The following is a 12,864-nucleotide window of genomic DNA, read 5'->3' as shown; positions in this document are numbered from 1 at the left end:
GCCCCACCTGCTTGTCAAACACCTTATCCATCAGCCTTTGGTATGTTGCTCCCGCATTCTTTAGCCCAAACTGTAAGGCCCTAAGTTCAATTTGGAACAATTTTATGGAAGTTTGAATAAAATTGAAGTTTTAGCTAATGTTTGATAACTGGCAGATTAGAACTGTCAACTTGTGTGAATTTTTAGAGGGTCTTAACGACTTCATTTGGGAAAACTTCCTTCATGAGAGTTGTAGACCTTTAAGTTAAGAAAATTCTCGATGTGGTCTCGTGTAAATCCGATATCTGTAGCTCCAGATATCCCTGTTTTAATGAGCAAAGGTCGGGCTGTACAGTACCTACGAAATTTTATTAAAAGTTGGGTTTGTGTTTTGGGCTTAAACCTTTTTAATTTGGGTTAAGTGGTAGATTAAACTCATAATCAGAAGGTTCTTAGGCTGAATGGAGCATTATGGGCCAAGGAAGGCTGATCCAAGGAAAGAAGCAAGGGTTTTGAAAACCCTGAGGCTTGGTGAGCCGTCGGCTGCCCATGGAAAAGGAAGGGGGCTGCAGCTGGTTTTTCCTCTGAATTATGAGCTTTAATGAGTCATTAATACTCTTTTCTTGGGCTGTATCAGATCTGAAACCAGAACCCTAGCCCACACAAGCCCTGGCCGCCACCTATAGGCAAGGATTAGAGTGAAATCCTTATTTTCTTACATGCAAAACAGCACCAGAAAATATTTCACGTAAACACCAACCAAACAAGCAAACCAGCACCCTTCCCCTTGCTCCTAAGAGGCCTCCACTCGTCACCCTTGCACCACCAGCAGCCACCGCCCACCAAGGAGGAGGAGACACGAGAAAGAGAGAAAAACCGCAAGGAAGGAGAGGAAACGCGAGAAGGAGAGGAAGCACGTGGAGGAAGGAGAATTTTGGACAGCAGAGGAAGCTCTTTCTATTCTTCACTTCTCTCCATCAAAATCCTGCTTCTTTTCATCTAAATTCATTCAAAACCCGAGGTAAGGGCTGGTTCTAGGAATGGGTAGGTTCTTTAGGGAATATGCCATGAATTACCATGAGAAACAACTTGAGTTTTGGACTGTTTTTGCATGATTTCCTGTACATGCTTGCTTGCTGGAATTTTTCTCTTGAAAAGCCATGAATATGATCCTCAAACGTTGTTTATGATCTGAATCTATGATTTTATGCGAGTTGTCATGGTATTTGTTAAGTTTTGTGCTATTTTGCACTTGTTATAACATGATCCTTGCTAAATGTTTGGTTCTGAAATTTTGAGTGGATATTTGGGTTGTTGGGGCTGTACCAAGACTGCCATGATCAAAGGGAAAGGAAGGAAAATTATTTTTGAAAACCATAGAGCCATGGGAGTTTCGCTGCCAGTTTCCTGTACTGGACAGCAGACTTCAGAGCCCCTTTTTACCTGTTTAAGGTCATCAAATGAAAACGTGATTAAAATGAAAGTTGTATATTTTCGAAATATCTTTCCAGACATATAAAAATCATAATTTTTGGTTTAGTAATGTGATCTGGGGGTCGTGTTTAGTAACTGTCACACCTGCTGTTTTTCCTGTTCCGGACAGTTAGCTTTAAGGCCTAATATCACCTAATTCTGGGACTCAAATGAACAAGTGTGTAACTAGAGAGTTGTAGATATTTAAAATAGCTTTCTAGAAATGTATCATACGTGATTTTTTGTTGAAAGATGCATTTTGTGGCTCTATTTTTGTGAAAGTTGTTTCTGCTGTCAATATGTTGAAGTTGCGATGATATATTATGTATGAGTGAATGTTCTTGCGTTCCTTTACGTGGATTATATTTATTTTCTCAGTTAATGGTTCAAGGGTCGCTCACCTAGCCGTAATTCCCTTGTAACCCGTGAATGTTGTGTTGTGAAGGTTGTTGTATAAAGAGTATGATAAGACTCTAGGATTGACTTTAGAGACTTAACAAAGAGAAAAGTGTAATAAACTCGCTTGCAAGTAAATGTGAATAATTTGGACATAGGTCAGGTAGACTATGGTCCATGAGAACGATGGTACCTTGCACGCGAGGGAGTTATTTGGGTTGACTGCGGTCTCCCGTGAACCTTGTGGGCCGGTGTGGCTTCACGTGATTTGGTTGACTGCGGTCACCGTGAACTTTTGTGGATCATTGCGGCTCCACGTGATTTGGTTGACTGCGGTCACCGTGATAACCGTGCCTCTACGGAAGCACGAAGATGGCCATGGAAGTTTTGGTGGGTTGTGTGAAGTGAGATTCCGTTAGTAACTGACTCCTTCCCATAAAAGACATATAATGTACTTATATTATATATGTTGTTGTTGATTTTGTCATTATCATTCTTTTTGTTGGACCTGACCCTGCTTGTTTGCTATGTGTTTATTTGGGGGGGGGGTAGATGGTCGTGAAGATAATGGCGATGACTCATTCTTGGGAGTTGATGCTACGTGACGTGCCAATACCGGAGGACGACTACACTTCAGAGGAAGAGGCTAAGGAATAGGGTTTGGGTTGAGAGTCTTTTGTTTTCTGTTGGGGTTGAGAGTTTCCGAAGTGTTGGTATCGAACAATTTTATTGCTTAAATTCGAATGAACAAGTTTTGATGTAATCTTTATTTTCATTCAGGCCTTTGATTCGTACTCTTTACAGTTGGTTATTTAAAAAGTTTTACGATGTTGGTTACTTCCGCGTGTTTTTGGAAAGGTTATGTTTCAAGAGTTTTCGTAAAATGAAAGGTTTGTCATTAATTGAAGATTAATAAGTGAATCGACGAAAACTCTTTACGAAAATTGGTTAATTAGTTATTGTGTAACACTCGAGAAATCGGGGCGTTACATTGTGGTATCAGAGCTCCGGTTGAGAAACCAGAGCACTAAGGGTTTTGGGTTTACGAGTTTCCGAACTCGTTGATGTTTTTGTTTTTGATAAAGATGTTTTCAAAGCTTCACGGTGAGATTGGGTAGACTTGTTTGCTAAGATGTTTGCTTGGCTGTGAGATTGTCTGTAGTTAGTATCATTGCCGTGATACTTGAGACTAAGTGTTTGATTATATTAAGATGTTTGAACTCTGAGATCGATTGATGGAATGTCAATCGAAGGAAGAGTGGGCTTTGGAATCCCTTTTGCGCCCAAGGTGTACGCCTGTGTGCGTTTGTGTGCACCAGTGCTGTTGGTGAAGCAGAAGGATGGAAGGTCCAGACTATGTGTGGACTACCGACAACTCAACAAAGTGACCGTGAAGAATCGTTATCCGATGCCTCGGATAGATGATTTGATGGATCAACTTCGGGGTGCTGTTGTTTTCTCGAAGATAGATATGAAGTCAGGATATCACCAGATCCGTGTCAAGGAGGTTGACATCCAGAAGACCGCATTCAAAACTCGATACGGGCATTATGAGTACCTTGTGATGCGTCACACAATGGTTTGGGGTGTGTAATGATGCAAGATAAGAAAGCAATTGCCTATGCTTCAAGGCAGTTGAAGACTCATGAGAAGAACTACCCCACACATGACTTGGAGTTGGCTGCCATAGTTTATGCTCTCAAGATTTGGAGGCACTACCTCTACGGCAGTACGTTCACGATCTACAGCGATCATAAGAGTTTAAAGTACTTATTTGATCAGAAGGATCTGAACATGAGGCAGCGGAGGTGGATGGAATTCCTTCAGGACTATGAGTTCACTATACAGTACCATCTGGGGAAAAGCAATGTCGTAGCCGACGCTCTCAGCCGGAAGGCTATACATGTGTCCTCAATGATGGTCAAGGAGTTAGAACTGTTGGAGGCTTTCCGAGATCTGAGCTTGGACGTTACGCTCGCACCAGGAAAACTGAGTTTCGGAATGGTGACGGTGTCAAGTGGACTCTTGGAAGAGATCAAGTCTAGACAAGAGACTGATGAAGGGATAGCTGAGTGGCGAGACCGTGTGACTCAGGGAAAGGCACCAGAGTTCTCTATTGGGAATGACAATATTCTGCGATGCGAGGGACGGATATGTGTGCCTGACGATGTAGAGATGAGAAGATTGATCCTGGATGAAGGACACAAGAGTAGACTGAGTATCCATCCCGAAATGAACAAGATGTATCAGGACTTGAAACTTCACTTCTGGTGGCCTGGGATGAAGAAGCAGGTTGCAGAGTATGTTTCTACTTGCTTGACATGTCAGAAAGCGAAGGTAGAGCATCAGAAGCCCGCAGGGAAGCTGCAACCACTAGATGACCCAGAGTGGAAGTGGGACAGTATTTCTATGGACTTCGTGACGGCTTTACCTTTAACTCGGAGGAAGTTCGATGCAATTTGGGTTGTTGTTGATCGTTTGACAAAGACCGCTCATTTTATCCCAATCAACCTGAAGTACAAGGTGGAGAAATTGGCGGAAATTTATGTGGCTGAGGTTGTGCGTCTACATGGTGTACCGACCAGCATCGTGTAAGACAGAGATCCGAGGTTTACCTCTCACTTTTGGGGAGCCTTGCAGCAGGCCCTCGGAACTAAGTTGAGGTTGAGCTCTGCCTATCATCCCCAAACCGATGGGCAGACAGAGAGGACAATCCAGTCGCTGGAAGATTTGCTACGGGCCTGTGTGTTGGATCACAAGGGCAGTTGGGATGAGATGCTGCCATTGATCGAATTCACTTACAACAATAGTTTCCATGCGAGCATCGGCATGGCACCTTACGAAGCTTTGTACGGTCGGAGGTGTCGTACGCCCTTATGCTGGCATCAAGATGGAGAAAATTTGGTGATTGGCCCGGAATTGGTGCAACAGACCACCGAGGAAGTCAGGAGAATTCAGGAAAAGATGAGAACCGCGCAGAGTCGCCAAAAGAGTTACGCCGACAACCGACGGAAGGAGTTGGAATTTCAGGCCGGAGACCATGTCTTCTTGCGGGTTACCCCGATGACAGGTGTCGGAAGGGCAATCAAGTCCAAGAAGCTTACTCCGAAGTTTATTGGGCCATACCAGATCACAAAGCGAGTTGGACCGGTGGCGTTCAGGATCGCCCTACCACCGTTCCTATCCAACATCCATGACGTTCTTCATGTGTCGCAGTTGCGGAAGTACATGGCAGATGATTCGCATGTGATTACGCCAGACGACATACAGCTGAGAGATGATCTGACAATGGAGGTGCCACCCATCAAGATCGTCGACCGAAGCATAAAGCGCTTAAGAAACAAGGAGGTGCCTTTAGTGAAGGTCGTGTGGAACCAAGAGACTGGTGACGCGACCTGGGAGTTAGAGGATAAGATGCGGGAGTCACACCCCGATTTATTTGTAAACCCTTAAGTTTCGAGGGCGAAACTATTTTAAGGGGGGTGGTATTGTAAGGCCCTAAGTTCAATTTGGAACAATTTTATGGAAGTTTGAATAAAATTGAAGTTTTAGCTAATGTTTGATAACTGGCAGATTAGAACTGTCAACTTGTGTGAATTTTTAGAGGGTCTTAACGACTTCATTTGGGAAAACTTCCTTCATGAGAGTTGTAGACCTTTAAGTTAAGAAAATTCTCGATGTGGTCTCGTGTAAATCCGATATCTGTAGCTCCAGATATCCCTGTTTTAATGAGCAAAGGTCGGGCTGTACAGTACCTACGAAATTTTATTAAAAGTTGGGTTTGTGTTTTGGGCTTAAACCTTTTTAATTTGGGTTAAGTGGTAGATTAAACTCATAATCAGAAGGTTCTTAGGCTGAATGGAGCATTATGGGCCAAGGAAGGCTGATCCAAGGAAAGAAGCAAGGGTTTTGAAAACCCTGAGGCTTGGTGAGCCGCCGGCTTCCCATGGAAAAGGAAGGGGGCTGCAGCTGGTTTTTCCTCTGAATTATGAGCTTTAATGAGTCATTAATACTCTTTTCTTGGGCTGTATCAGATCTGAAACCAGAACCCTAGCCCACACAAGCCCTGGCCGCCACCTATAGGCAAGGATTAGAGTGAAATCCTTATTTTCTTACAAGCAAAACAGCACCAGAAAATATTTCACGTAAACACCAACCAAACAAGCAAACCAGCACCCTTCCCCTTGCTCCTAAGAGGCCTCCACTCGTCACCCTTGCGCCACCAGCAGCCACCGCCCACCAAGGAGGAGGAGACACGAGAAAGAGAGAAAAACCGCAAGGAAGGAGAGGAAACGCGAGAAGGAGAGGAAGCACGTGGAGGAAGGAGAATTTTGGACAGCAGAGGAAGCTTTTTCTATTCTTCACTTCTCTCCATCAAAATCCTGCTTCTTTTCATCTAAATTCATTCAAAACCCGAGGTAAGGGCTGGTTCTAGGAATGGGTAGGTTCTTTAGGGAATATGCCATGAATTACCATGAGAAACAACTTGAGTTTTGGACTGTTTTTGCATGATTTCCTGTACATGCTTGCTTGCTGGAATTTTTCTCTTGAAAAGCCATGAATATGATCCTCAAACGTTGTTTATGATCTGAATCTATGATTTTATGCGAGTTGTCATGGTATTTGTTAAGTTTTGTGCTATTTTGCACTTGTTATAACATGATCCTTGCTAAATGTTTGGTTCTGAAATTTTGAGTGGATATTTGGGTTGTTGGGGCTGTACCAAGACTGCCATGATCAAAGGGAAAGGAAGGAAAATTATTTTTGAAAACCATAGAGCCATGGGAGTTTCGCTGCCAGTTTCCTGTACTGGACAGCAGACTTCAGAGCCCCTTTTTACCTGTTTAAGGTCATCAAATGAAAACGTGATTAAAATGAAAGTTGTATATTTTCGAAATATCTTTCCAGACATATAAAAATCATAATTTTTGGTTTAGTAATGTGATCTGGGGGTCGTGTTTAGTAACTGTCACACCTGCTGTTTTTCCTGTTCCGGACAGTTAGCTTTAAGGCCTAATATCACCTAATTCTGGGACTCAAATGAACAAGTGTGTAACTAGAGAGTTGTAGATATTTAAAATAGCTTTCTAGAAATGTATCATACGTGATTTTTTGTTGAAAGATGCATTCTGTGGCTCTATTTTTGTGAAAGTTGTTTCTGCTGTCAATATGTTGAAGTTGCGATGATATATTATGTATGAGTGAATGTTCTTGCGTTCCTTTACGTGGATTATATTTATTTTCTCAGTTAATGGTTCAAGGGTCGCTCACCTAGCCGTAATTCCCTTGTAACCCGTGAATGTTGTGTTGTGAAGGTTGTTTTATAAAGAGTATGATAAGACTCTAGGATTGACTTTAGAGACTTAACAAAGAGAAAAGTGTAATAAACTCGCTTGCAAGTAAATGTGAATAATTTGGACATAGGTCAGGTAGACTATGGTCCATGAGAACGATGGTACCTTGCACGCGAGGGAGTTATTTGGGTTGACTGCGGTCTCCCGTGAACCTTGTGGGCCGGTGTGGCTTCACGTGATTTGGTTGACTGCGGTCACCGTGAACTTTTGTGGATCATTGCGGCTCCACGTGATTTGGTTGACTGCGGTCACCGTGATAACCGTGCCTCTGCGGAAGCACGAAGATGGCCATGGAAGTTTTGGTGGGTTGTGTGAAGTGAGATTCCGTTAGTAACTGACTCCTTCCCATAAAAGACATATAATGTACTTATATTATATATGTTGTTGTTGATTTTGTCATTATCATTCTTTTTGTTGGACCTGACCCTGCTTGTTTGCTATGTGTTTATTTGGGGGGGGGGGGTGGTAGATGGTCGTGAAGATAATGGCGATGACTCATTCTTGGGAGTTGATGCTACGTGACGTGCCAATACCGGAGGACGACTACACTTCAGAGGAAGAGGCTAAGGAATAGGGTTTGGGTTGAGAGTCTTTTGTTTTCTGTTGGGGTTGAGAGTTTCCGAAGTGTTGGTATCGAACAATTTTATTGCTTAAATTCGAATGAACAAGTTTTGATGTAATCTTTATTTTCATTCAGGCCTTTGATTCGTACTCTTTACAATTGGTTATTTAAAAAGTTTTACGATGTTGGTTACTTCCGCGTGTTTTTGGAAAGGTTATGTTTCAAGAGTTTTCGTAAAATGAAAGGTTTGTCATTAATTGAAGATTAATAAGTGAATCGACGAAAACTCTTTACGAAAATTGGTTAATTAGTTACTGTGTAACACTCGAGAAATCGGGGCGTTACACAAACGGCATAGTCTGATAACAATAGTTCGCCTGATTTGTCATAAAAGCTGTCTTCTCTTCGTCTGGCTGATACATTCTTATCTGGTGATACCCTGAATATGCATCCATGAGGCTAAGCATTCCGAATCCAGACGCCCTATCCACAAGCTTATCAATATTCGGTAAAGGATAAGAATCCTTAGGACAATGCTTGTTCAAATCTGTATAATCTGTGCACATTCGCCACTTTCCATTAGCCTTCTTCACCATTACTACATTCGCCAACCATGTTGGATACTTAACCTCCCTAATGAATCCAGCTTCCAGTAACTTGTTTGTTTCCACCTTTACTGCCTCTGCCTTTTCTTCGCCCATCTTTCTTTTGAATTGAACAACAGGTTTCGCCCCGGGATTTAAAGCCAATTTGTGACAAATAAACTCCGGATCGATACCTGGAAGATCCTTTGCACTCCATGCGAATAAATTCATATTCTCAGATAACAACTTTACCAACATGTCCTCTTGACTTGTAGTTAGATTGACACCAACTTTCAAGTTTCGCTCACCAATCTGGATCGCCTTAGTTTCCTCTTCTGATGTCATCTTGTGCTCAATGAATCCGTCTCGAGGATCCAAACTAATGTCTGATTGTTCTATATCCACTTCATAGACTCGATGCCCCTCTTTCACTGCCTTCTTTCCCATGTGCCCATACTGCTTGAAGCTTTCTGAATAACACTTCATGGCAACTATTTGATCAGCCTTTAAAACTCCAACTCCTCCTTTGCTCAACGGATACTTAGCTGTTAAGTGTCGTGTGGAAATGATCGCCCCCAATCTGTTTAGTGAAGGCCTTCCAATGAGTACATTATAAGGCGAAGTACACTTTACTACCAAAAACTTAATAGCAAATGTCTCCGCATTTTTCCCTTCTCCAAAGACAGTCTTCAGCTCCACATAACCTCGAACAAATACTTTTTCTCCAGAAAAACCTACCAAAGAGCCATCATAAGGTAACAAATCAGATTCAGTTAGCCCCAACTTCTCAAAAGCATCGCCATAAATCAGATCCGCCGAGCTCCCTTGATCTAGGAGTACCCTCTCAATTTCATAATCAGCAATTCTCAACATTACAACAATTGGGTCATCTTCATGAGGTTGAACTCCCTCAAAATCTCGCACAGTAAAAGTTATATCGGGTTGATTGGTCGCCCAACTTCCCCAATCGTTAGAATAAACAACATTAATGGAATGAACATACCTCTTACGAGCTGAATTAGTCGTTCCTCCACCACGAAATCCACCGAAAATAGAATGAATCCGCCCCTTAGCTTTTCCTTCTGACTGCCTATCTTGACCATCACCCTCAATTTATTTTCCATCTTCAGTTCGCCTTATTGAAGTTCTTGCCTCATCAGGATTGCTTCGTCCTTCAAGCTGTTTCATGCATCCAGCCTTCACCAATTTATCTATCTCCTTCTTCAGAGTGAAACAATCATCAGTATTATGTCCCGAAATCCTATGATACTCACACCACTTCTTCTTATCCACATAACCCGTTGACGGCTTTGGCTGCCGTGGAAAACGAATAACGTTCGCCTCCAAACACGAGTGCAAAGCTTCAGTCAAATTAACCGCCAAAGGTACTGCACGATCATTTTGACTCCGAGTCCACGTCATCGAATGTCCTGGCCCACGCAATCCATACGGTTGAGCACGATTTTTGAAATTAGAACGGTTATCAAATCGGCCGTCATAACGGTTGCGATTGTTATACCCTGCGTTGCCACGTTCGGTCCATCCCTTCGAATATTGATCTGCAACCGCTCCCTTCTTCGCCTCAAACTGCTGTTTCTGCCCTGTAACCGCTGCATTTGGGCGGTTGTTCTTGATCTGATCGCTCTGCTCCTCCCTGATGTATCCTTGTACCCTTTCGCGTAAATGCGCCATTGTTTCCACATGTTTTCTACTCAAGTTACTGTTCAAACCACCAAGCTTCAAACCCAATTCAAAAGCTGCAATGCAAATTTCCGGCATTTTATCCTCCAAATGAACAGATAATTGATTGAAACGCCCCATGTAAGACTGCAAAGTCTCATTTGGTCCTTGACGAACATTGAATAATGTCGCCGGAGTTACTTTTTGTGCACGACTGGTAGAAAACTGAGACAAGAATTTTGTAGATAATTCTGTGAAATTGACAATTGACCTTGACGGTAGAGTTGTAAACCAAATCATCGCCGACTTCTTAAAAGTTGATGGTAACATTTTGCACTTCAACGCGTCTGATGCGCCTACAATGACCATTTTAGTGTTGAAACACACTAAATGGTCCTTTGGATCTGAATCGCCATAGTAAGAATCAAGCTTTAACGTCTTCAAATTGTGTGGGACGGCGGTGTTCGCTATTTCCTCTGTGAAAGGTTGAAAATCCACCACCGTCTCAGCCATTCTTCGATCGCCCTCTCGTGAACCCTGAGTCTGATTGAGATCAGTAAGTTGATTTTGTAACTGTTGATTATGTTGACGAAGTTCATTGAGATCGTCCATGATCCGCTGAAGAACATTGAGAGGAACATCATTTTGTTGAACATGATTCCTCTCTCCGTTCGCCCCGGATCGAGTCACCGTCGCGGTGAAAAACGAAGCCTAGGAAAGTATCCTTCGGTCCCACGGTGGGCGCCAATGTTCCGGTATAGAACCTTAGACGTGGGCTAATCAAACTGAGAGCAAACGAAGTAAGTGAAAAACTAAGAAAATTGTGTAAAATGATAGTTCCTTGCCGCTTGGGCGATCCTCTTTTATTTATAGCTTGAGTTTTGGCCCGGCTGGACCATGGGTTGCCCGACCCATTTGTTACATAATAATAATAAGCCCAAAGTAAAATGATCCGGTCCGCCCATATCAGTCCAATTTCCACTATATTTGTTTCTATATCTCTCTTTTTATCATCTATCACATCTCATACTTTCTCTCTCTTACTTTTTTTTTCTTCTTATCTCTCTCCTCATTCCACCTCAAAAAATAATGTGTAAGTAACATTATTGCTTAGGCCCGTTTGGGGTGGTTTCAGTTTTAAGTTGTCAAAATTTTAAACCAGTTTTTAGTTTTAAATTTTCAGTTTTAATAAGGAAAGGTTGGGTCCACCCACGTTCACCTCACCATTAACTGTATTAGATGAGATAAAAGTAAAATAAATGATAAAAAAATGAGAAATTGAATGCAGCCATTCTCTCATGTAAATTGCAGCCACCAAAATCAAAGCCTATGATGATATGGAACCCTACGAATGGCTTTCTACCTTGTTAATAAAAAAAATTGTTAATGGTCAAATTGGTCTCTGTGTTTGTAGTGAGTTTTAATTTTAGTCCCTCCCCGAAAAAAACTGGCCAATATCTCCCTGGAGTTGCAAGCATTTTGGTTCTAGCCCTCACCGGAGGGCGGAGCTCTAGCGAGAGTGTTGAATGACAAGTCATAGCTGACATGGCATGCCACATGTAATTTTTAATTAAAGTTTTAATTCCACATGTGTAAATAATAATTAAAATTAAAAAAAAAATCACAAGAAAGGGTGAGAAGAATCATGTTCCACGCAATTCACTTGAGCCCGTCAATTGCATCAATTTAACAATTGTATTAAGTGCCACCTCAAAATTAAGTCCATTTCTTAAACGATTTTTGCATACAGTTGAATTACAATTCATCATATGCATTTCATCTCTCCTCGACGGGAATTAGATTTCCCACCCCTGGATTTAGAATTGCCACCCTAGTCTTTTTAAAAAAATGCCGGGAATACCCTCCGGGACTTAAACCTCCATACCAGTCCAGAGGTTGATGTTCTGGACTAGTCCGAGAGTTAAACCTTCGGATTCTTTAATTACAGTTAAAATAACATGACTTTAGTCCAATTGCAGCAAATATAACATGACTTTAAAATTGAAAAGTTACTTAATCCAATTTAAACAAAATTACAATACATAATCCAAGTTAAGCATTGGAAAAGTAAAGCAAAATAACAATACGAAATCTAAGTTCAGCATTTCAAAAGTTACACAAATAGTCCTTAATATAGAATTAGTAAAGAACTAATATTAATCTTCTGTTATGTTTGTGAAGCTTCCAGGTGGAGGTGGAGGTGCACTGTCCTTTGAAAATACCTGTATAATGAAAACAGATTCAAATGCTTTGTTGTAGATGTGGAAAAGATTCAAATGCTTTATTTTAGATGTGGAAGAAGATTATCATACCTTGACTACATTGGACAAGGTTATATTCAGATAACAATTAGACTTTCTAGGAGAGAACACAGCGACCTGAAAGCAAAGTGAAGAAACGATGTGATGTCCAAGTTGTCCAAAGAAGCTTAAAATGTTAAAGTTGCCTATAGATTAACCTTTTGGAGAAGCAGAACAGATCCAACAGTTATGTCTTTCGCAAATACGCTTTCAGTGAAGACCTTGTGATGGATACTAGCGCCAACAGTGCCCGTAGGGTCCTGAATCTCAATCTCAGATGTCATGAGAGAAACATGAATCATTTCACTGAAATATAAGGAGGAATAAGGAAATACCTTGAGTGTAACTGTTGCATCTCCAAACCCATTGGGATTGCAGGATTTGATAACACCGATGACGTGATCTACTCTTTCATGATGGTGAGTGATTGCGCCCAGAGGAGTGGCAGATCCGTTTAATTGCAGGGCTGAAAGCCAAGCATTGGATTGGAAATCGGGATCGGTGTCGTGGCCTTCTTGGAGGACTTGCCTAACGAA

General features: G+C 41.8%; 1 protein-coding gene and 2 long non-coding RNA genes across 4 annotated transcripts; 2 read left to right on the top strand and 1 right to left on the bottom strand.

Annotated features, from left to right (window-relative positions):
• The first annotated feature begins 535 nt into the window (after nt 1-535).
• On the top strand, nt 536-2,642 carry LOC130714147 (uncharacterized). Its single transcript, XR_009011172.1, has 2 exons — nt 536-1,000; nt 2,401-2,642. It is a non-coding gene; the product is annotated as an uncharacterized LOC130714147 (long non-coding RNA).
• A 3,093-nt stretch (nt 2,643-5,735) lies between these two features.
• On the top strand, nt 5,736-7,913 carry LOC130714114 (uncharacterized). The gene is made up of 2 exons (XR_009011161.1): nt 5,736-6,266; nt 7,672-7,913. It is a non-coding gene; the product is annotated as an uncharacterized LOC130714114 (long non-coding RNA).
• Nucleotides 7,914-12,057: 4,144 nt separating this feature from the next.
• On the bottom strand, nt 12,058-12,834 carry LOC130710126 (uncharacterized). 2 transcript variants are annotated; one of them, XM_057559276.1, is made up of 3 exons: nt 12,487-12,620; nt 12,341-12,406; nt 12,058-12,250 (listed from the first exon to the last, which is right to left on the bottom strand). In XM_057559276.1, the coding sequence occupies exons 1-3, from the start codon at nt 12,610-12,612 to the stop codon at nt 12,185-12,187; spliced, it is 258 nt and encodes an 85-aa protein (XP_057415259.1). In that variant the 5' UTR covers nt 12,613-12,620; the 3' UTR covers nt 12,058-12,184. The 2 variants fall into 2 exon arrangements, 1 of the variants encoding a protein (XP_057415259.1); XR_009010300.1 differs by adding an exon at nt 12,664-12,834 and having other exon boundaries at nt 12,229-12,406; nt 12,487-12,588.
• Between the last annotated feature and the right edge of the window lie 30 nt (nt 12,835-12,864).

The sequence above is a fragment of the Lotus japonicus genome, chromosome 4 (genome assembly GCF_012489685.1).
Source record: "Lotus japonicus ecotype B-129 chromosome 4, LjGifu_v1.2".
Classification (NCBI taxonomy): Eukaryota; Viridiplantae; Streptophyta; class Magnoliopsida; order Fabales; family Fabaceae; genus Lotus; species Lotus japonicus.
The sequence above is the reverse complement of the archived record's forward strand: the minus strand, read 5'-3'. Positions and strand labels throughout refer to the sequence as shown.